Below are 22,142 nucleotides of genomic sequence, written 5' to 3' on the forward strand. Positions count from 1 at the left end.
AATTATAAAATTTATTTATTTATTCAAAATTTTTTTATCGCGGTTTTATTTTACCAAACAAATATAAGTATTAAATAATTATTATCTTTTAGATTTAAATATTTAAATTAATTGTTATATTTCTTCTTTAATTAAGAATTAATAATTACGCCGTTCAAAATTTAAATTATCATTGTTATTAATGCGGGTAATTTAAATTAAAATTTAAATCTACAAATATTTAGATTTTTGTGATAAAATAATTTGATTTTTTACGCGACAGTAAACTTTTGTAAAAAATAACTCGATACTGCGTTACATTACTAGTACAAGTACGAGTACTTAACTCTTAACTTACAATAATATAACGATTTAAACTACAGTCAACCACGTGCATGTATGACAGACAAGATGCAACAACTGAAGGCCATTGACCACTGGCACAATCGTTTTATTTTAAATATCATATTCATCCTACGAGTAAAAGTATCCCATTTTATTCACAATCTATTTTATTTATTTATTTTTAATATTCTGATATATCGTCGCTTAAACTTCCAACAAATAAATTAATTTATTTTAATAAAAAATAATTAGCGGTCAAATTTTTTTGACTTATACATTTAATTAACACCCTATTAGTTACAATTAATGATAATTTAATTTAATGTCGTATTGATATATATTTTTAAAAAATAAAAAAAATATATAACTCGTTCCGGTGAATAAAACTCGCTGGCCTTGAATTTTAAACTGCAAACTTTTAAAGTTTTTGCTTTTTTCTATTTTTTTTTCTTTTAAAATAAAATAGTTCACTTTGAACTAAACGTCATCCATTTTTTATGTTTCCATAATTTAATTAAACTTGTGCTCAATAATTATTTTTAAAAAAATTTTGAATGCAACCAGAATTTAAAAAGCGGGAAAATATTTTCCCGCCGGGTTTGAATCAGAATTTTCAAATTTTTTTTTATTTTTGGATGCACATTTTCAAACTTCCCTCTATATTACGGCTGTAAATAAATTATTATTTTAATTACAAATTAAATTGCGGATTTTTTCCAGTAACGACGCGAGCACACATGCGATATTACTAATTATTTAACAAACTAAATACTTGTATCAATAAATAAATAAGACATTTTAATTAATATACAGAATTTATTTTAAACTATCATCTAATTTCTATTTATATTATTTATAATTAATATTAATTTTAAATTTAATATTAAGTAATAAAAATTTATGTATAAACAAAATATTACAGACGATGACAATTAGAAAAATTATTTATCTAAAAAAAATTTAAATCCATAATTAATAATTAATAATCTACGGTAATTATTAATTAATAAATCACATTTTAGCAGTCATACAAAAATTCATAAATATTTAGTCGCTTAAATATTTTCTTCGTACAAGTGGCCAGTGAGCGGCTTGCGATTGAATTTTTACATAAAAAAAAAATAATTAATAATAATAATAATAACAATAATAATAAATAATATAAATAAATTAATAAAGATTATGTTTATTATAATTAATGCTGCTCTTATTTTCTACATTGCGAAAGATTGTGCTCTCAGCAATCGCTTTCTGTTATCGTGTAGTCTATAATAATAATAATAATAATAATAATTATTATTATTATTATAATTGTAATTATAATTATGTGTATATGTAATTTAATAATGTATCGATGAATGTGTATGAGTGACTTTATAAATTTAAAATACTGTCTTTACAAAAAAATAATTTCTCTGCGAATCCTTCGCGATAACGCGGTGCTTTACATGTAAAGCGTTTTTGTAATTAGTAATTAATTAATTTATTAATTAATTATTTATTTATATATATTTATATTTGTTAACTGGATTTTAGTCTAGTTAAAGGGACGTATGTTCTTCGCTTGCCAAACTGTCGGTGTCGTCGGTATCAGAGTTTGTCGCTGCTTGGACTCTCGCGTACTCATCAGTGTCAATACTTTTGCAAAAGTGTATCGCGTATTTGAGTTTTTGTCTCAGTACTGCTTTGCACGAGTACTTTGGCATCTTTAGTAGGAAGAAGCAGGTGTAGCTTTCTGGTAAAAAGTGATCTGGTGGATTGTACTTGTCCATTACCTGGAAAAAAAATGATAATGATGATAAAATATTTGAATTATTTGCAATTTATCACGGAAGAGGATTAATTTTTATGATGAAAATTTACCTGGAGCACAAAATCTCTTCCTCTAAAGTCAGCAATCGTGCGGGGTAACCTCGTTCTGCCCCAGACAAATCTCAGGAACAAAGATCTTTCTTGATTTGAAAACTCTTCCATTACTTCCCAGAACCACTGGACTAAGCTCGAGGTCGCCTCGACGCCTTTGTACGTTGCGACGGATTTTAGTAAACCTAGAGGAATGTCGGGGCTGCCGCAGACCATGGTCTCGAGCTCGGCCCCGCTGAAAAGCGCGAGCAGAGGAACTGGAATAACGCGAGACATTCCTTCGCGTACGGCAGCGACTTGGGTGTCGAATTCGTGCAGCCGGTAGTTGAGCGCGAGTCTGACGTACTCGTGGCGATTTTCAGGGGTTATTTTGCGGTACCGACTTGAGAGAGGGACGTCATGCCCGACGGCTGAGGGTGTTGAGAAAGGCATCTCTAGAGTCTGGAAGACTTTCTCGTCCGGGTCCATGTCGCGGATGCAAAGCAATCCTGGTACGTAGTCCCGGTCTACTTCTGTTAGGTCTGCAGGAGTAAGAGGAATGCCCGCGAGTAGTCTCCAAATGGGCTCGGCTAGATTTAGACTCAGTGGGCTGCCAGTTCTGATGGCGATGCCCATAAGTATGCCCAGGAACTGGAACATGCTCATGTGTAATTGTGATTTAGCGACTGGATTTAGCAGGAAACAGTCCCGATTTGTTCCACTGTCGTCTCTGCCGTTCGGTGTGGGGATGAATAGAGGCAGTGATCCGTTTTGTAGTTCGTCGCACATCTCCGCGATACTTTCGCTGTAACCACCGCCGCAGTCGTCGACGCTCTCGCCGACAAACTTTACTTTCCATACTCGGTGAGGCAGGAAGAGAACATCCTGAGTTAGAAGAGACATCTTGGCCACCATTTGTCCAAAAACAGATTTAATGCCGTCTGGACCAGCAAGTCCACCTTTGCCACGTGCTCGCTTCACTTGGATCCTGTTTAATTCAATTACTGGCCCGTGCTGACGATCTCGGACCATCGTAGCTTGGACTACTTTCCGGAATGTCGCTTCCTTGATGCTGTACACCAACATCGGCGCTAATTTATTGAGCCCAACGGCTCCGGAGATGGGGAACATGACCAGCGATGGGCAGAGTAGTTCTGCAAAGTAGTGAAGCAGCACCAGTCGATTGTGCAGCGCTGATGAAGGCAAATCTTTTACCAGATCGTATTCCATGGGTGTGGTGGCTGGTAGACGGCTTGGAGTGGCCTTGCTGGTGCTCCAAGCCAGCGTATGAGCGCTACCACAAGCTACGCGGGTTATTTTTTTACCTTGCAAAGCGTGGACTAGTCTTGGACGCTGGAGAGCGCTGGTGGTGCCATCTCCTAGTTGTCCTTCGTCGTTGTCGCCCCAAGTGAACACTTCCCCTTTGTCTGAACACGCTACGCAGTGCAGCGAGCCCGTGGCGATGGAAATAATTTTTTTACCCTGCAGAGCCGCGATTTTTCTCGGTCTTCTTACGTGATCATCAGTCCCGTGACCCAGACGATGATAGTCGCCCTTTCCCCAGGTATAAACAGCACCGGATCGTGTCAATGCAACTGAAAACTGACTTCCACACTCTACTTTAATCACTCCTAGTCCTGCTAGCGACTCGATCTTCATTGGAGTCTTGCAGCCGTCGCTTCCACCTCGTCCTAGCTTTCCGTAATCACCGTCACCCCAGCTCCAGACGTTGTCATCATCAGTTACACAGAGAGTTTGTGCGTCTCCACTGCCACAAGCCACATCAACTGCTTTGTAATCCTGCAGAGCTGCTACCACTTTAGGTTTTGTCTGATCATCACTGTCACCGTGTCCTAGCCGACCGTATCTGCCTTTTCCCCAGGTATAAAGTAGTCCCGCGCTGCTTATCGCTGCACTGTGATGCCCACCGCAAGCTATATCAATAATCTCCGTGCCCAGCAAGGCTTCAACTAATTTAGGACGATCGTAAGATATGCGATTGCCGTGGCCTAGCTTCCCGTCGTCTCCTTCGCCCCAAGAGTACACATGCCCTTCGGATGACAAAGCCAGACAGTGTTTACCACCAGAATTAACGGCAATCTTTTTTATAAAGACGTGTTGAATTGACTCAAGAAGCGTTGGAATCATCACCGAATCAGTACCACCAATTCCCAGTCTTCCGACAGCTCCATAACCTGTCGCGTATATTTTACCGTCTGCTGTCACTGCGAATAGTGTCTGTTCACCTCCAGCCAGTTGGATTGGTCGCAAAGCAGACAGACTTTCACACGGTGATGGTAATTTTATTTTAGCGCCTTCTAAGCCACCCAATTGCCCGCGGTGGTTGTGCCCCCAGCCGTAAATTGCTCCCGAGCCGTCCCAAGACAGTGTCCAGTCCTCAGGTCGTCTGTTTACCCAGAGCAGCAGCTGTTCATCGTGCTCGCGCTTAAATAACTCATGATCTTCGTGATCTTTTGATCCGCCGTCTCCGTCAGTGGTCATTTCAACCATCCGCTTGGTCACCTCACTGCAAAATGACTTGGGCAAGGATGCGCGGTTGATTAAAGACTTGGCTACGCGTGCTGCAAGACAGTAGCGTCTGAACCAGGACCATTTGTGGATTTCTGAGCAGCACGGCATCGTGTCCAGTTCTAAATCACATGCAAGAGCTACCAGTACTTTGAAGAAGTCGCTGTGCATCAATTGTTTGCCACCACGTACTGCTGGATCTTCGTACTCATACTGTCTAAGCAGAGCTTGAGGAAGTGACCCGATCAATGATGATAGAGCTGCGTCTGCGCGGATACCTGGTCCATTTAAATAAACAACCTGTAGCTTCTTCAACGCCCACATTCTCTGCTGCGACGTTAGCAAACTGAGTTGACTACACTGCGCAAGAGTTGCTGCCAATCTTGTGACGATGCTCTTGTCTGAGTTGATGAGACTGTTGTCCAACAGACACTCTGCTAGTGTGATTGATGGCTGAGTTAGCACAGCCCGATCTGAACCAAGTTCGTGGGGAGCCAGAATAGCAATTATTGGATGGACAGTAAATCTCCAGCCCCAGCCATTGACTGAACCGTCTGACACAAATCTCCAAAACAGTTCGTCACCTTGGACTCTTAACTCCGTTTCCCATTCACACCATTCGCGACCAGATCTTATCGCGACGACCCGTCCTGCGCCGTCCATTATCGTCAGAGGATCATGACGGCGTTCAGTGGAACACTGACGGTCAAATTCAACCCTCAAAGCCTCAGCTCCGGGTATTTTAACGTGTCCAGTTAATGTCGTGTCATCAATGTAAGGATGCGGAGTCTCCTGTACTACTGGTTGAGGTGACTTGCTTATACAATTTGAATTTGTCGCCGTATCTTCTAACTCCGTGACGCACAATTCCAGCAGCATATTTTTTATCAAAGAGTTTGATTTAGCTAGAGCTATCAATACAGATGAAATTATATCTTTAGCACTGTCGCAAACGCGGTTGGCAACAGCTAGTTTTAATAAATCTACTAGCATTCTCGCGTCATCTTCAGTTAAAGTTGATGTGAATTCATCTAGTCCCGTTTCCGGACTTCCTCCGTCGCCGATTACTTGAGCATGAGACGTCAGAGTTGCGGCGATTACGCTCATAGCGCTCGTGCTCATCTTGGACGCGCGTGAAGACAAACTGGCTGAGCTGGACATTGACGGAAAGATGACAGGAAAGTCTTCAAGCGCTGGAGTGGCTCGTGGACTTCCATTGACTGGAGGTTCGTTTACACTCGCGGGTGCTTCTCCGCCTCCTTGAGAAATTTCTCCGACATTTTGATAGACAGTGTGACCAACACTTGCGCTCATTGTGCCGTCGATAGACGAATCTTGCGGAAGATTCTTCGTGGAAGTCAATGCCGTGTGGTTTCTCAGCGCGGTCACGATCGCCGTGCGTGCTTGCATTATGTACAGAGCATTTATCACATGCTGCAGAGCTTGTTGCTTAGCTACGTTACTCTCCAGAGACAATATTATACTAGACAATGAAGGCCGCGCGCTTTTGTCGGCCGTTGATACGCTCGACTCAGTTGTGTCACTAAAACCTAGAGATGCCTGACCCAGTGGATCTTTGGCTGTGGGAAAAGTCACGGGCTCTTGATTATTCGTCGAAGGCTGGTCAGTCAGTACCCAGGCTACACTGTGACTAGAACCGCAGGCCACGCGATTTATTTTAACGTCTTCTAGACCGTGGACCAGTGAGGGCTTTCTGTTATCAATCGTAGTTCCATTGCCTTGCTGACCGTGATCGTTGTCTCCCCAGGCGTAAACCTGACCCGAGTCAGTCACTGCGAGACAGTGGAGAGCTCCGACGGCTACGTGAGTTATTTTTTTACCACGCAGACCTTCAACTACCGTAGGCTTACGTATGTGCTGATCATTCCCGTGTCCCAGTCTGTAGTAATCCCCCTTTCCCCAGGTCCAAACTTCTCCGTACTTGGTTAGAGCCAACGAAAACTGCGCTCCGCACTCTATTTGCACGACACCTAGTCCATTTAGTCGATCAATCAACAGCGGACTGTAACATCCGCCACTGCCGCCTCTTCCTAATTTACCAAAGTCACCATCGCCCCAGGAGTAGACACTTCCGTCTTCAGTTAACGCCAATGTTTGGGCGTCTTTACTTCCGCAGGCCACTTGGATCACTCGCTGACCTACCAGAGCTTCTACGAGCTTCGGTTTTAGCTGCGTCACAGTATCTCCGTGTCCTAGTCGCCCGTACTCGCCAAGACCCCAGGTGTAGAGTTCTCCATTGCTGGCGATAGCTGCCGAGTGTCCAGAACCGCAAGCAATATCTCTGATACGTTTTGACTTGAGCGCTTCGATCAGTCGTGGTTTGTCCAAAGACAAGCGATTCCCGTGTCCTAGTTTACCATCTTCACCTTCACCCCACGAAAATACTTTGCTGTCTTGCGTCAAAGCAAGAGCGTGAGTTCCTCCCGAGTGAACAGCAACTTTTTTAATTACATACTGACTCAAAAATGGAATTTGTTTAGGCTCACATACGTTATTATTGTCTCCTAGTCCCAGTCGCCCGTTGGTTCCTTCTCCACACGCGTATAATTTTCCTTCCTGAGTGACAACAAACAAAGTTTTACTTCCTCCAGAAATGTGGACTGGTTTCAACTTGGACAGGACATCGCTATAAATCGGTAGTTTTATTTTCGAACCCTTTAGTCCTCCCAACTGGTCCTTGTCATTTAATCCCCACACGTAGACCGCCGAGTGCTGATGCGCATCTCCAATTCGGTGAGCTGTCATTTGCTCCTGAACGGCTTCCCAATCTGATGCTAAAAATGACACAGAAGTGGCCAACTGGTTCTCGAACAGCTTTTTGCGTCCAACGATCTGCAGTCCATGGATCTTGCAATCGATTCCTCCATTGCGACACTGCTTTACCAGTATTTCAATACACGGGTAGTACTCTTTCATGTCCTGCAGCAGAGTCACAACGGTGTCTGTATTTTTTACAGTAATAGTTGCCAATTCTAGAAGACCATTAAAAGAATCTCCAGCGTTGATTGCTATCACTGATGGCATGTAGCTGCCGTCGAGTGGATCCACGACTACTTTCAACGAATCAACCAAAATATTGGACATCATTTCCAGTCTTATCCAGTGCTTACCCCGTGCTCCGCAGCTCTGCCAATATTTGCCTGAACCGTCGACTAATCTCGTAGCCCAGCTGTCTTTCGAAGACACGCACAGAGTTCTTATGCACTTGGACCAGTCTTCAATCAGCGAAGACTCGGTAATGTCTTGTCTGTTGTATCTTCCAGGTTTGCCAGCATAAACTGCCGCTGAACCTGGTTCAGTTATTCGATTAAATCCGTGGCGATGACTGCGCTTTGTATAGAAGCAATTTTCACATAAATTATAATTATCACAAACTTTGCACTTGAATCTTGGACCGGATATTGGAGAGAGATGGCAAGAATTGCAGGAGACAGCATGATGGCATGAGGGAACGCGTTCCATTTCTGACATACATCCGGTCCAGTTGCTCTGCTGCGGGAAATCCACAGAAACATCTTTGCCGTTATTGATGATACCAGTGAGTATTCCGACACTTGAGTGGTTCACTGAACCCCACTTGTACTTAGGAACGGCTACATTAGACTTAACTTTAACTTTATCACCAACTTTTAGAGCCGGAGGACAAGGCAGCGTTGGCGGATGTCCTAGAAGTTCGATGTGAATAAAACGTACCCAGTAGGTGCCGTCTTTATGTTGCCAGGCCACCTGGACATTCAGGTCATGCAGACCTTCGGGATCTATTTTGACAACTTGCCCGATGTCTCCATACTCAACTTCTTCGTAGCTCTTGCAGCAACGTACCAACATACCTACACTTATATTATCGCGCACATAAATAGCGTACTCGTCAAATGACAAGAAGTCTGATCGCTTCATGTAGGTGGGAGTAACTGCGTCGTGAGCAGAGGGCGAGTCTTCAAGATCTTCACTTGAAGAGTCGTCCGAATCAGAGGTCTCGTCTGAGCTAGAAGAAGCATCTCCGAATACCGTGTCGGCTTTTTCAAGCAACCAGGCAACAACAGTCTCTGGTGTAATATTACCTTCAGTGATACTCAGACTTCTTATCGCGTACTCAACACTTTTCTTCATAAATCCCATCTCAGTAAGTTGAGTTACCAGAGGACTGGGACTTTTCTTGCTGCTACGACAGTGTCGCTTTTGGCTGGAAGTCAAAGAAGCCAACGAGCAGTCCGATGTAGGGGTCGTTGGCTCAGAAGCCAAACCCGTTCGATGAATAGGAATGTGTCTCAATTCAGAAGCCAGATACTGGGAGACGGTCAATGCTGCTGCTTCCAACTCTTCGCGTTTGAAAATGGGCTTAAGAGGCTGCGGTTTTATTGCGCGAGCTAGAAGCTCTTGGAATAACGTCCGATGTTCTTCGTCACCTGCCGCCACTACACACTTCAGAACTTGTCTCAGCTTTGATTGGTAACTCAGCAAAGTCTTTCCGGCATTCAGAGCAGCCAGATGTTCTTGCTGAGTGCGCAGGATACTTGAATTGACTACTCCTGCTATCACAGGCATCCCACCAGGTCTTCGATCCGCCCGACAGTGGCCGAGAAGTAAATTAGCCCAGGCAGATATCACAGGTTCATTAATTATCATCCGATCTAGATGAAATTTATCAGGAATATTTTCTACACTAGTAACCGGTACTTTTTTTCTCAATCCAGTGTCACGCATCTGCAAGATCAGTTTTGAATGAGGAGTAAATTTACAAATGGTTCCGTACTCGCCGTCTACTTCGACAATTCCCCCGATCCTCGGACGGTCATCTAGACCTCCGATGACAATCAGAGTCGCCATTACCGTCTGCTGAATTTCTGTGCCATGCTCGCCACCGTTTTCGTTCATCTGAATGTGGAATAGCGGCCCCTCGGTCAGCAGATCTGCGGCGAGAGATACTTTGGCGGTGAGATACGCGTTGAGGGCTTCGCTCCATCCTGGCATTGAGTGCAAGTGTCTTATCAAAGCTACCAGTTCTTCAGCCAGAGTAGAACTGTGCGACGCGGTGATGGACACGCGACATTTATTTACATGTAGCTCAGTCGTGATGCCAGCCTCGCAGCTCAGCGCGATGTTACCCAGCAGTTTGAATACTTTGTCGAGAAACGGTACCATTTCGGAGCTGTCCGGTGCCCAGGAGCTCAAGACAGCTGTCAGAAGTCTTATCGCCATTATTTGTTTGTTCAAATCGGCTTCTAGTTCGTCGGCAATCAGGCTGATGAGGAAATCGACCCACGCGGAAGTACTCAATGCGCGACAGAGTGCCTGAGAATTGGCAATGGTCTTAAGTAGTCCAAGTGTAGCCCAAGATTCATGATGTTCACGCGCTAATTGCGTCACTAGACTCGAGTCTGATCGATGCGCTGAGGAAATAATTCCGCGTAAAATAGAAGCTAGGATAGTTATTGCCGATTTTTGAACTCCGTCTGCTTTTATTCCGCACGAGAGAAGCAGGATTTTGAGTAAATTTGTCGATGCGCTTTTTAAATAAGTCGTTGGATGAATTTCTTTGGTGCTGCTCTCGTCACTCTTGTTGGTATCCACTGGGGATTCAGTGTCCGAGTCACTTTCAGGTGGGGCCGGGGGCTCTGCGAGCTTCAAATCATATTTGCCTTCTTTGCCCATGCGGTACGAGTTGGTGGTACCGTTGTCCCACTGAACTCGTATCCATCCATCTTCACCCAGCTCTCCAATAACACGACCTTCGCCTGGTGGTGTTCCGTCCTGATCGCCCCACTTCCAATCAACTCCACGCACAACTCTGGTTCCTATTTTCATCAAAGCTGCTAACTCCGGGCCGCCCATTTGTATCGCCGGTGGTTTTATTTTTTGCACCGCGTCTTCATAAATCGCAGTTATGTCGTTAGGTTTCGTGCACTCGCCGCGTACTGCTGGGCCAATTTGTCTCAGTAGAGTTAAAATACTTGACAGTAGGCCTGAATTAATTAACAGTCCAATTTCATTAGCGTGATGATGACTTGTCAGCATGCCCAGGATTGTTAATAAAAATCTAGCGCGTGGTAATTTTCGTAACCATGTGTACGTTCCTTGATTAAGACTACTTTTACCACTTACTTTTTCTTTGCTAGGCAGCTCTGCTTGGATGACGTACGCGCGCAACGCCTGCACAGCCCAGGAAATCACTTCAGCTTCAGCTAAAATCACTCGGGCCTTCTGATAGGGCGTCACTAGCTGGATATTGTTCAAACTATGCGTGATTCCCGTTGAGGGATGACTATTGCCGGGAATGAGGCCCAACCAGCCATTAAGCAGCGAATATTTAACGGAAGTTATCAGATAGTCTCTCTTCAACAATTCCTGGATCATGTTGACACCTTTCTCTCTCATATTTACCCGCTGGATTTGGCAGTACATTGCACGGCGAAGTGTCTCTACATCACCGCCTTCTTCAGCGACCGCAAAATTAATTATGTCGAGCATCAGTTCGCTTGGGTCCATCACCAGACTCTTGGATTTAGTCTTCTCTATAAGTTGTAACAGAACATTTTTACTGGACTGGTTGTCTTCTAGCTTCTCTGGCGCCGCTGTTGGTGTGGTAGCTTCTTTGGGTGACTCTTCGGACTTGGCTTTGCGAGTATTTTGAATAGACGCGTTGACAATGTCTTCGAGTTTGGCAGGTGACTTGTTCTTCTTGATGTCCATCATAACTGCGAGTACGGCGCGCTTGAATTTTGGTACTGTGTATAGTAATTTGAGCGACTGGTAGCCTTTGACCTCGTAACTGGTAGCTGGCCGCACTTCGTACAACAAAAAACGGCACTTTTCTTGGACGGGAGCACAGACTTCCTTGTAGCTGCGATTCTGCTGCTGTCGCGTGCGTATCAAGTTCCACTTGGTCTGATGAATAGTCTTTACCATCTCCATAAGCGGTTTTGAGAGCTTAACATTCCCGTCCGCTAGCTCCTGGTCTACTAGACTCAGTGTCTGATGTCCTAGAGCCAGATGTTTGATTATCACAGCCATCAGCAATCTGCCCACCTCTTCCAGCGGGTGGTCACCAGCGAAATCAACATGTGACAGTAAATTATTGGCCTTGCTGTACTTGTCTACCATCGTAAGAAATGTCTGGACGTAGGTATTAGTACGATGGGTCTCCGCGAGTGCTTGAATGAACGCAGAGACACGATCATCAGATACCTTCTGGAATTTATCTTTGCAAATGGGCACTGTTGGCTCTGTTGGTGAGTTTGCTGGTGTCGAATGCGTGCTACGAGCCTCTCCTTTTTCTTCTTCGTAAGGATTAGGCGGCTGGAGTACCTGGAGACCTCCTCGGAGGAATTTAGCGTTCAACCAGACGCCTGCTTCCTCTTCTGCTGGCAGCAATTTCAAGCTCTCGCGCATCCTATGAGCATGGAGACCCATGAGGAAGCTCAATGATCGTTCCATGTCTAACAGAGATGAGCAGACATCCATAACTTCAATAGTGAATTGTGTGGAGTCGGGTTCAGGTTGGCAGTAGTATCCAACGAAGCAGGAATCCATCATTCCTGCGTTCAATTGTGCTGGTGTTGTAACTGCTGAGATGTCTCTACCCGCGTATCGCTGAAACATTTCTAGAGTGCAGGAACCCTCGTGACAAAAGTCTTGGACATCGTAGACATTATTGTTGACGACGATCCACAAGCCTCCGTCGCGGTTGTGGTTCTCCAGATCAGCCCAGCGTATCAATGTCGGTTCTTCAGTAACTGGAGGTTTGCTGCCTTGCTGAGGTGCTATTATTCCTGGCCATGATAAATCATCAGCGTCGTCTTTCTCAACTGTCGGCGCCAGTCGGTTGAATTGGTCAAGGACATCTAGCACTGGAGCGAACACCGTCATCCAGTTCATTGAATGCAGCAGCATCGGATAGTCTATTTGGAGTAATATCAAACAAATTACCAGCTCTGGTAATAATATATTAACAATATCGCCTTTCAGTATCGTTGTCACCCGGACAAAATGTTTGTTTGACATTCCCGCGATCTCGCTAGCCAATGGCAGAATTTCATTAACATGGTTACAAATTTGTACGGTATATTTTTTCAACAACGACTCAACGCCGATCATCTCCGGGTCTTGGGAGTCTTCAGAGCTGGATTTATTTACACATTGATACATTTGTGCTATCAGTAATCGCTGCCAGCGTAAAAGAAGATTTAAACTCGGCGAATTGTCCAACTTTTTATCTTCATTTCTCCCGCCGTTATGGAGAACCTGGAGCCGCGACTGCGATACACAGGATCCATTTCTTATCAACTGTTTTACTAACTGGAGCAACGATATCGTCACGTTATTTTTTTCCGAGTTAAGTTCCTTTGCTTGCTTGGTTTCACTTGTCAATGAGGTCAAATTCGAAGGTACAGTCTCTTTCTCATCAGATATATCAGCGATCTCGGCTTTGATGGCGGCTTTCAGAGCGTGTTCCAACCCTCCGTCGGCCATCAAACTCGACACCAGTAAGTCTGCCATAAATTGCTGGCCTTTATTAGCACTCAGTTGCTCAACGCTGTTTGAATTAGGCAAGAATCCCGACAATGTTTTAGCTCTTTCATTGGCGGTAGGCAGTAAAATACTCCAACCTGTTTGTAGGACAGCTTGTGCGGCTTCTTGGATAGTCGCTAAAATTCCTGGACCACTTGCTAGACTAACGCATCGCTGCTTTAACGAGTTAAGTAGATTACTATTACCCAGTCCGACGGACTTGGTATCAATTCCATGTGAAATCATCGCGTGTAATTGCAGTCTTAAGAGGTTCAAAGTCGCTACTGCCAGGCACTCGCGATCTTGAGTCGGTGGTCGCGTACCTGGAAGTCCTTCGCAGGATTTACCGAGCAGTATATCTAGTAATTTAAATGTTTCTTCACAAATGTCAACGACGAACGCTACTCGTGGTGCCACTGACCAAGTGGACAGGCACCAGACGAAGCTCTGCGTCGGCCCACAGACTAGACCGATGACACTTTTACCAGTCAATGCACTGCACAGCCAAGGTTCCGGTACAGTAAACCCTAGAGTTGGATCTATCTGTCCGTAATCATTTCGTCCCCAGCCATAAACTTGCTGGTCTTCAGTCAACGCAAGCACCAGAACGTTCCCCACAGCCAATTCTTTCACCTTTTTACCTTTCAATCCTTCAACTAGTTTAGGATAACGTACATGATCTTCATTACCATGTCCTAGACGATAAGCAGTCCCCTTCCCCCAGGTATAGACTTCCCCTTGCGCGGTCAGCGCTGCAGAAAATTGTCCGCCACAGTAAACCTTCACCACGTCAATGTCCAGTAATTTATCTACAATTTTCGGTGTCTTGGAACCGTCAGATCCACCTCGTCCTAGCTTACCGTAATCTCCATCACCCCAAGAGAAGACAATTCCCGAGGCAGTAACACACAGAGTCTGAGAGTCGCCACTTCCACAAGCAACGTGAACCACCACGTGTCCATTCAAGGCGACGACTAGTGTCGGTATTGAAATGTCATCACAATTACCGTGACCCAGTCGGCCATAATTAGCACGTCCCCAGGTATAAAGCTCTCCAGTTGCTGTCAGTGCTGCTGAATAAGTACTACCGCAAGCGATAAATGTCACATTTTTGTCAGCAAGTGAGTCTATTATTTTAGGATCATCATAAGAAGTAGTATCACCATGTCCCAGTCTTCCTCCATCGCCATTTCCCCAGCTGTAAGTGATTCCTTCGTCTGTCAGCGCCAGGTAGTGCTTGCCATCCGGATGGGATGCTATCATTTTGACCGTTTTGCCAACAAATCCATTAACTTTCTGCGGATACTGCGTTTCCGAGCCATAATGCATCATATAAACTTTGCCGCTCTGTGTCAATATCATGAGCGCGCGTTCTGTGCAGCAGAGCTGCTTGACTCCTAGTTCAGCTATCGCGTCGCAATAAAATGGCGACGTCCCGTTGCCAAATTTAACGCCGCCCCAGACCAGAACTTCCTGAAATGTCTGGGACTGGTTCTTGGTCAGCGAGTCTGTTATAATTGGAGGTAAATGCGGCGAAGATAGACGACTCAGGTTGCACATTATCACTACAGCAGCTTTGCGTAAATCCACGGCAACTTTATCGTCTTCAGGAAGTATTAAATATTTGAGTAAAACTTCACAAGGTCCTGGAATAATATTTTCATCAAGACGACGTGATTTTGGAGCGGGAATTGAGTTCAGCCGCCGGAGAAGTGGAACCAAAGGCGCTGAACTTCCTGGTGGTATTACACGATTATCTTGATTCTTAGTCTTGCCACTCAAGTGCAGTAATAAAATAACAGAATCAAGTAGACCTGAAAGAGTTCCTCGTTGTGCTACGAGCTCTAGCAAAAGACACAGAGCAGTATGTTGATCAGACACTGGTACAGGACACCAAGATCTACCGGTAACGTCACCAGTGACGACTTGACGTAAAAATTTAGCCGATTTTTCTACAACTTCCAGCCAAACTTGCGATACATTGTTCTCTTCAAAGAGCGTTGCTTCCGGTAAAGATTGCAATGTTTCCAACGACTCGGACAGGATTTCACTACAGAATTCGATGTCTTCACCCGAACGCCAGGCACGTCGTAGATACGCGAATGAAAAATTTAATGCAGCGCGAGTTCCAACGCGAGCTAGACCCACAGCAGCTTTTTCTGTCGGCTTACTGCAGACTTTTGATGATGAAGACACAGGTTTCGATACAGTCTTGTTGATGACGATGTCTTTGTTTTCTTGGGGTTTGTGTCTCGACAAGGCAGTGAAGTAACGGCGCGCTACCACCAATCGCTGACGTAGCCGCGTTGAAGACAATGTGCTATTGGCAACTTCATGACACAGAGAAGTCTGTTCTTTAATTAATGACTGGATGCAGTTTATCCACTCATGGGAGGACGGCTGTGATCCCCAGAGCCACGAGTCAATTATATTTTGAGCTGGTACCGTTTTTTCCACCAACGCAGTAGCCCGTGCGGCTTCTTCCTCATCTAGCTTTTGACATGGCGTACAATTACAGCCACTTTGCGGGCCACATATTCCATCACAGCACGGACATGACAGTACTCTTAAGTTACAGTAGTAGTGTCCGCTGTCACCTGGACAATTTAATTTATAAATTATTGATTTAAAAAATTCATACGCGTATTTGTATAATAATAGTTTGGGAAGTTATGGTCCTGAAGTTACCAGACAATTAACAATCTTCGGATTTTTTTTTTTTTAAATCATTTACAAAAAAAAATACTAAAAATATGCACATGTAGAAAATTTAAAAATCTATAAGTGCGATTTTTTCAAATAGTTTTTTTTTATTATTTATAGTTTTGGAAAAATTCAAAAAATTATTATACGTCGGGTAACTTTAGTGTCATGGGGAAGTTTAATTTCCAGTTACCTTTTCGTGCTACAACACCAGCAGAATTTATCAAACCGTCGCTGAATGCTCCAACGATTTCTCCATCTCGTACCATTCCATTCCATAGCTCGGCAAGTCCATCCCGACATTGCAATCTTCTTAAATCTGTTTTCAACCATTTAGCATCCAAACGCGCTTCTGGTCTTACCGTAATATTCAACTGACCACTCATTTTTTTATTTATTTTATTTTACAAACGCTTACTAAATAATTGAAATAAAATAATAATTAATCAAAATTATTTTAAATGTCTATTTAAATATATAGGTTAAGATTTATACTTACGCGTATCATTTTGTTAATACTTTTAGTTTCAAATATTATTATGATAATAATTTATGGTGATAATAATAATAATATTTAATTAGTAAACCTGACATCGATAGTTACTGTTGACAGCTGATGCATGACAGTGTGTTGATGTTGGTGATTGTTTTTGTATATCAATAAATATTATTGTGTATGTACATTGTGACTTTACATTACATTTACATCTGTATTTATATTTATATTTATATATATAATTCATAAATTGTCTAGGTTAAATCATCTGGATTGTATGCTGATGATCTGAATTAATAACTTTTTAATTGACACTTTTAGTTATTTTTTTTTTTTATTGACTTAATAACAAGACACTCTAGGTGACTAGGTGCTGTTTTAATTTATCGATTGTGAAACGTAAATATTTACGGAATATATATATATACATATTTATATATGTGTATTTTTATTTTATGTCGGTCGGAAATTACTTGTAGCGCGCGCTCGATTTTTGAATCTCGCGCGTGCGCGGCATTTGAAAATCAAAATGGAGAGCGCGGGTTTCCGGGTTCAGTTGAAGCCGGTGGCGTCTTTGGAATTAATAGAGACGCAAAAAGTTGTCTTGGAAATTAATTCCGGGTGATTTTAATATCAAGTGACAGTTTTTACATGTAATTTATTTTATTTCATTAAATTTAGCTGTTTTTTAGGAATAAGTTTGTGAGTGAGTGAATATTTAGTGCCAGTGAAAAAGTGTCGGTGAAATGAGCGGTTATGTTGATCGAGGTCAAAAGCTGCTGGAATCCTGGTCCTGCTGATGTTTTTAATTGATTTTTGCTGATGATTGTAAGTATATTTGGTGAGTTCTTAATTAATTTTTGGTAAATTTAATTAATTTTTGATATTTTTTTGTCGCAGGCGGCAAGTGTTGGACTGGATGATTGGGTAAAAAATATCAGCATGATCTCATTATTATTATTTTATTTTTTTACTACAATCTAATATAATTGCCAATGACTTTTGTTCTTCAATTATTTACATTAAGGAATTTTTGGCGCTATTATTGATACTGTTTTAAATTTACATCTTAGGTTGGTTTTATTTTTAATGATAACTTTGTGGCTGATAAAATAACTGATCAAATTTTATCCACGTAAGAAATGGCTTTTACTGTGCTCTTTACTATTTTTGTGTACTCGGGAGAATGTTGAGAAACGATACTGTCGTTTGTTACGTGACAATTCTTAGAATGAATAATTTTTAAAGCTGTCGTTATTTCATTCCAAGCAAAATCGATGTCGTCATTGACACAAAAGCGACTGCAAGTGGTAAATCGTAAGAAACATTTGCCGGAAATAAATGTGGTCCTCAGATAAATTAGTCTCTTTTTCATAAGACATTTGTCTGGATCCTTTTAATTTTAATTTCAAATTATGGATATATATCTTAATCAGAAGCTGATGAGGCTCAATGCTTGCTCTGTATATTACAAATCCAAAAATAGTTTAAAAATTATATAAGCAACTCAAAATATATAGTTAGTTTCACAACTGTGTCAAAAACCCGGTAGTCGATAAATAAAAAATTATTTTTATATAACCTATCGTTTAAAAATAATTAATTGTTTGCATTTTATTGCACGTTCGGTTTTATAAGCAATCGAATCATTGAAGTGTGCGAATGCACCTGTAAAAAAACTTTCTTTGACATTGTCATACTGTTGGAATTGATGAATTATATTTTCTATAACTTTTGACAGAATGCAATTGTTATCTTACTGCAATGCCAAAGTAATGAACTACTGATACTAATTAATTTTTTATTATTGTTTTTTTTTCCTTAACCATAAGTATGGAAATCTTAAAAACTTAGAAATTTTAATTTCAACGGATAAAATACTTCAGCAGTTGAATAATTATATACAAAATAAATTTTCTTCGCTATGTAAGATATTTAAAAATTATATAGCTGATATATTAAATTTTTATTTGAATTTTTTTATACAGTGTTATTGCACTTTACGAAGGTTTGAAATGTGTTAGGAGTTGGATTTTTTTAAAGGATGTTCAGCACAAATTGAATTTTTGTACAGATCAGTTTTTAAATTTTGGCAATTGGCGATTTCAGCAGCCGTTGTGATTTCATTCCAAGCAAATTCAATGTCCTCTTGAACACTTAGATGACCGCAGGTGGCAAATCGAAGAATTAGTTTGTCGTGATAGGTAGCAGGAGTCAAAAAAATAAGTTTTCTTTTTAATAAACAATCGTATAGATTACGCGTAAGTGAATTTTCCCCCTATAATGAAAATTTGATTATCTTAATAGTTTTTTTTTATGTTATAGTACTTGTTTATAATTTTTAATAACGAATTACCTTCATTCGGAAACAAACGAGACCGAGAGTCCGCTCAGTAACAATTTCAAATCTGCTGTCGGATTTTACCCGTGATTCAAATATTTTCGCGAGATTTATTGAGTCGCGAAGATATTTTTGAAGACCTGAAACTCCGTAGATTCGCAAAACGAACCAGAGTTTTAGTGAACGAAAACGTCTTCCCAGTGGAATCTGCCAATGCTGCAAATCAAGTAAAATATTTTTGGCGCGAAATTTAATAGTTGTATTTTTTTTTATTGATTACACGGAAAAAAATAAACTTTGAAAATTACTATTTGAAATTATAACGCGGAACCCGGTTGTCAATATGGGGAATTTTAACATTAAAATAGTAAATTTTATAATACGTGTCTTCTATTTTCTAAGTATCATCGATATTGTTTAGTAAAAAACAGGTCAAAATTCACAAATTTAAGGATACTCGGAAATCTTGCTATAACTTTGGATATAACGGATGAACAAAGGATATCTTCGTGTTTTTTTCAACCTCAAAGTGTCCTGAAAAAACCCTGAAAATTTCAAATCGCTGCGATTTTTCTTTCTTAGTGCCCCGAAGCTTTAAATTTATCGATTTTGTCAAAAATCACCATAATTGGTAGTTTCTCGGTTTTTGTTCATTTTTTCGATTTGAAAATGGTTTTTTTTTACCGATAATCTTCATTTCTTCAATCAAAAAGATCGATTATCGAAAAAAATTGAAAAAAAAAAGTTTTTTCGCTTTAAAAAAAATTTTTCTATCAAATGTCACTAATTTTGCCTTATAGAGAATGTTTTCCAGTTTTCAAAACCCTGCTTCCATTCTCTGTACGACCAATACATCCGGAGTTATTGATTATCAAAGCCAAAATGGACTTTTTTGCTTTGATCAATGATAACTCGGCGCCAAATCGTCGTAGAGACTTTTTAAGGCCACCAAATTAAAGGGCATAAAATTTCCGAGAAAAGTCAGACAGTCGGATTATTCAAAAAAATTTATTGTCGCCCATAGAGGCATTGAAAGACCAGCAAAAATTTTGAAAATTTTTTTTTCGTTGGTTTTCTTATGATTACTCCGGAACCGTACATGATACAAAATTTTGAGGTCCAGATCTGAAAACTAGAAACTTGAGGTACAATTTGCTTTTCTTAATTTTTTTATGCGACCATTTTTCACCGAGTTACAGCATGTTGAAAATCACCTAAAAATTTCGGATTTTTTTTCTATCCCTTAATTTCTGTGACCAGTGTAGTTAATTTTTTTCCGTGTACTTACACGATAATCCGGAGTTGAACTTATAAAATCGTGTGTTAGGTATATTCGTTCAATAGTAAAAGCTTCAATGAGGCATCTCGAGTCTTTTACCCTGTAGAAAAATAAAAAGTATCAAGAAATAGTATGAGATGAATAAGCGGAGACGCACCAGAGTACAGAGCAATCGAAATTTGTGAGAAGCCATTTATGAGGACTGGTATTGAACGAATCAGCATATTTGATACCTGGCATTAAGTACCTGTACTCAGGACATATTAAGGCCGAACCTGATATGAAAAGACAGTTGGAAAAAAAATATTTGTATGCAAATTAATAATTGAAGTAGAGATTTATGAATACCCGCGTAAGCAGCGTCAATGTGAAGCCACATATTATTTTCATTGCAAATCGGTCCAAGTTCCTCTAGATTATCAAACGCACAGGTACTTGTAGTTCCTAAAGTTGCGATAACATAACAAGGAATCAGTCCAGCTTTTCGATCTTTTTCAATCGCTTCTAGCAAAGTTGCGCCGCGGAGACTGCAATTCTCGTCCACAGGTAACAGTCGCATTGTCATTGACCCAAGAAGTCCTGCCTTTTCAACTGAAGAGTTTGATTGATCTGCAAAAAACAACAAATTTTAGCATTTCGCTCCTACAAGCTCTGTCTTACTTACTCGAAGTATAAGCCACTAATTTAGTCTTTATTATTGCTTCGTCCATGTCTGGGTTTTCTTTCTTAATACGTTTTGCCGTAAGTTCTTTGGCCGCCAATAAACCAATTAAAGTTGTTTCGCTTGCAGATCCCTACACAAAAAATTGATTATTTGCATCCGACACCCGTTTGTAAATTATTGTGATAATTTTTCTTTTCCATGGAGAGAGGGGAGCTTATCTCCGTATGTTTCGCTCGCTCAATAACGAGCCACTCGTTAGTTTTTCTTTGAAAAGTTAGATTTTATTAACTTTAAAGACAATAGTACTTGATTTTGACCATATAACATCAATTGTCATGACTTAATCTATTGGTTATTCATTTTACTGTCAAACTGCTTACAGTAAACCTCGCTAATCATATATATTTAGATCAAATAGTTCAAAAACATAGAGCTATTTATATACGTCCTCGAAATTTTGGCTTTTGTACATCAGTACCATGGCTCGTTGGTCTAGGGGTATGATTCTCGCTTAGGGTGCGAGAGGTCCCGGGTTCAAATCCCGGACGAGCCCGTTTTTTTTTTTTTTCAATAGCAAAAAATTTATATTTTTTGCATAATAATTACTTGTATGACTCCGCCACCAGGTCCTTGACTACAATTCAAAAATTCTTCTGGCAATCCTAGCATTTTTCCAAGCCAATTCACCGTAACAACTTCTAGTTCGGTCATTGCTGGCGATGATAACCATGAGAAGCCGATTCCTCCTATTCCAGCGCTCAGTAATTCCCCCACTACCGATGGGTAAGAGTTTGGACTCGGAAAGTAGGCATGAAAGTTTGGTGATTTCCAATGCATTGTCTGTATCATCGTTTGATAATTCATTCGTTAGATACTTTTAAAAAATGTAATTTAACAAAAAAACATTTGTAACTTACTCCTGGCATTATGACCCTTTCGATGTCATCGAAAACCTCCTTCCAGGATTCTCCTTTCTCTGGAGCTTCTTTTGGAACTAATTTACTCAAATATCCTGGTTCTACATCAGGAATAACTTTTCTATCTCTCAAGCTATCTTCGTAATCCACAATCTTATCTATTACTGCTTTGGCAAATTCTTTAAATTCTACTTTGTCCATTTTAATTATCAAAGCTATGATTCCTACCGCTGCAGAAACTCAAATGAAATTTACTGATTTTAAAATATAAATACTATGAAAAATTACAATTTGTCCTCGTAATATTTATTTAATCTTTGAATATTTAATTTTCAGTTGAAAATAGATAAAATAATATTCATGCTAACATTTATCTGGTTTCATTATAAGTTAACGTATTTCTGACGTTTAGCGATAGTTGAAATAAATAATTTATATATACAAGAATTATTAATTATTTATATAGTAATGTCTTATAGTTCTGGGCGAAGTTGTAAAACATAAGAAAAATTCATATT

At 40.8% G+C, this 22,142-nt stretch overlaps 2 protein-coding genes and 1 non-coding gene across 4 annotated transcripts; 1 reads left to right on the plus strand and 2 right to left on the minus strand.

Moving 5' to 3' along the window:
• Positions 1-124: 124 nt before the first annotated feature.
• On the minus strand, positions 125-16,804 carry LOC130668283 (E3 ubiquitin-protein ligase HERC2). The gene is made up of 4 exons (XM_057470485.1): positions 16,427-16,804; positions 16,121-16,344; positions 2,188-15,821; positions 125-2,099 (listed from the first exon to the last, which is right to left on the minus strand). The coding sequence occupies exons 2-4, from the start codon at positions 16,311-16,313 to the stop codon at positions 1,866-1,868; spliced, it is 14,061 nt and encodes a 4,686-aa protein (XP_057326468.1). The 5' UTR covers positions 16,314-16,344; positions 16,427-16,804; the 3' UTR covers positions 125-1,865.
• Positions 16,805-18,365: 1,561 nt separating this feature from the next.
• Positions 18,366-21,858, minus strand: LOC130668287 (3,4-dihydroxyphenylacetaldehyde synthase-like). Of its 2 annotated transcripts, XM_057470501.1 has the most exons (8): positions 21,625-21,858; positions 21,314-21,547; positions 20,708-20,837; positions 20,392-20,652; positions 20,201-20,318; positions 20,053-20,143; positions 18,780-18,980; positions 18,366-18,701 (listed from the first exon to the last, which is right to left on the minus strand). In XM_057470501.1, exons 1-8 carry the CDS (start codon positions 21,823-21,825, stop codon positions 18,444-18,446), a joined length of 1,494 nt encoding a protein of 497 aa, XP_057326484.1. In that variant the 5' UTR covers positions 21,826-21,858; the 3' UTR covers positions 18,366-18,443. The 2 variants fall into 2 exon arrangements, with proteins under 2 accessions (XP_057326484.1, XP_057326485.1); XM_057470502.1 differs by lacking the exons at positions 18,366-18,701; positions 18,780-18,980 and adding an exon at positions 19,039-19,978.
• Trnap-agg (transfer RNA proline (anticodon AGG)) lies at positions 21,189-21,260 on the plus strand. The gene has a single exon. It is a non-coding gene; the product is annotated as a tRNA-Pro (tRNA).
• Positions 21,859-22,142: the final 284 nt, after the last annotated feature.

Source organism: Microplitis mediator, chromosome 5, assembly GCF_029852145.1.
Source record: "Microplitis mediator isolate UGA2020A chromosome 5, iyMicMedi2.1, whole genome shotgun sequence".
NCBI classification, from domain to species: domain Eukaryota; kingdom Metazoa; phylum Arthropoda; class Insecta; order Hymenoptera; family Braconidae; genus Microplitis; species Microplitis mediator.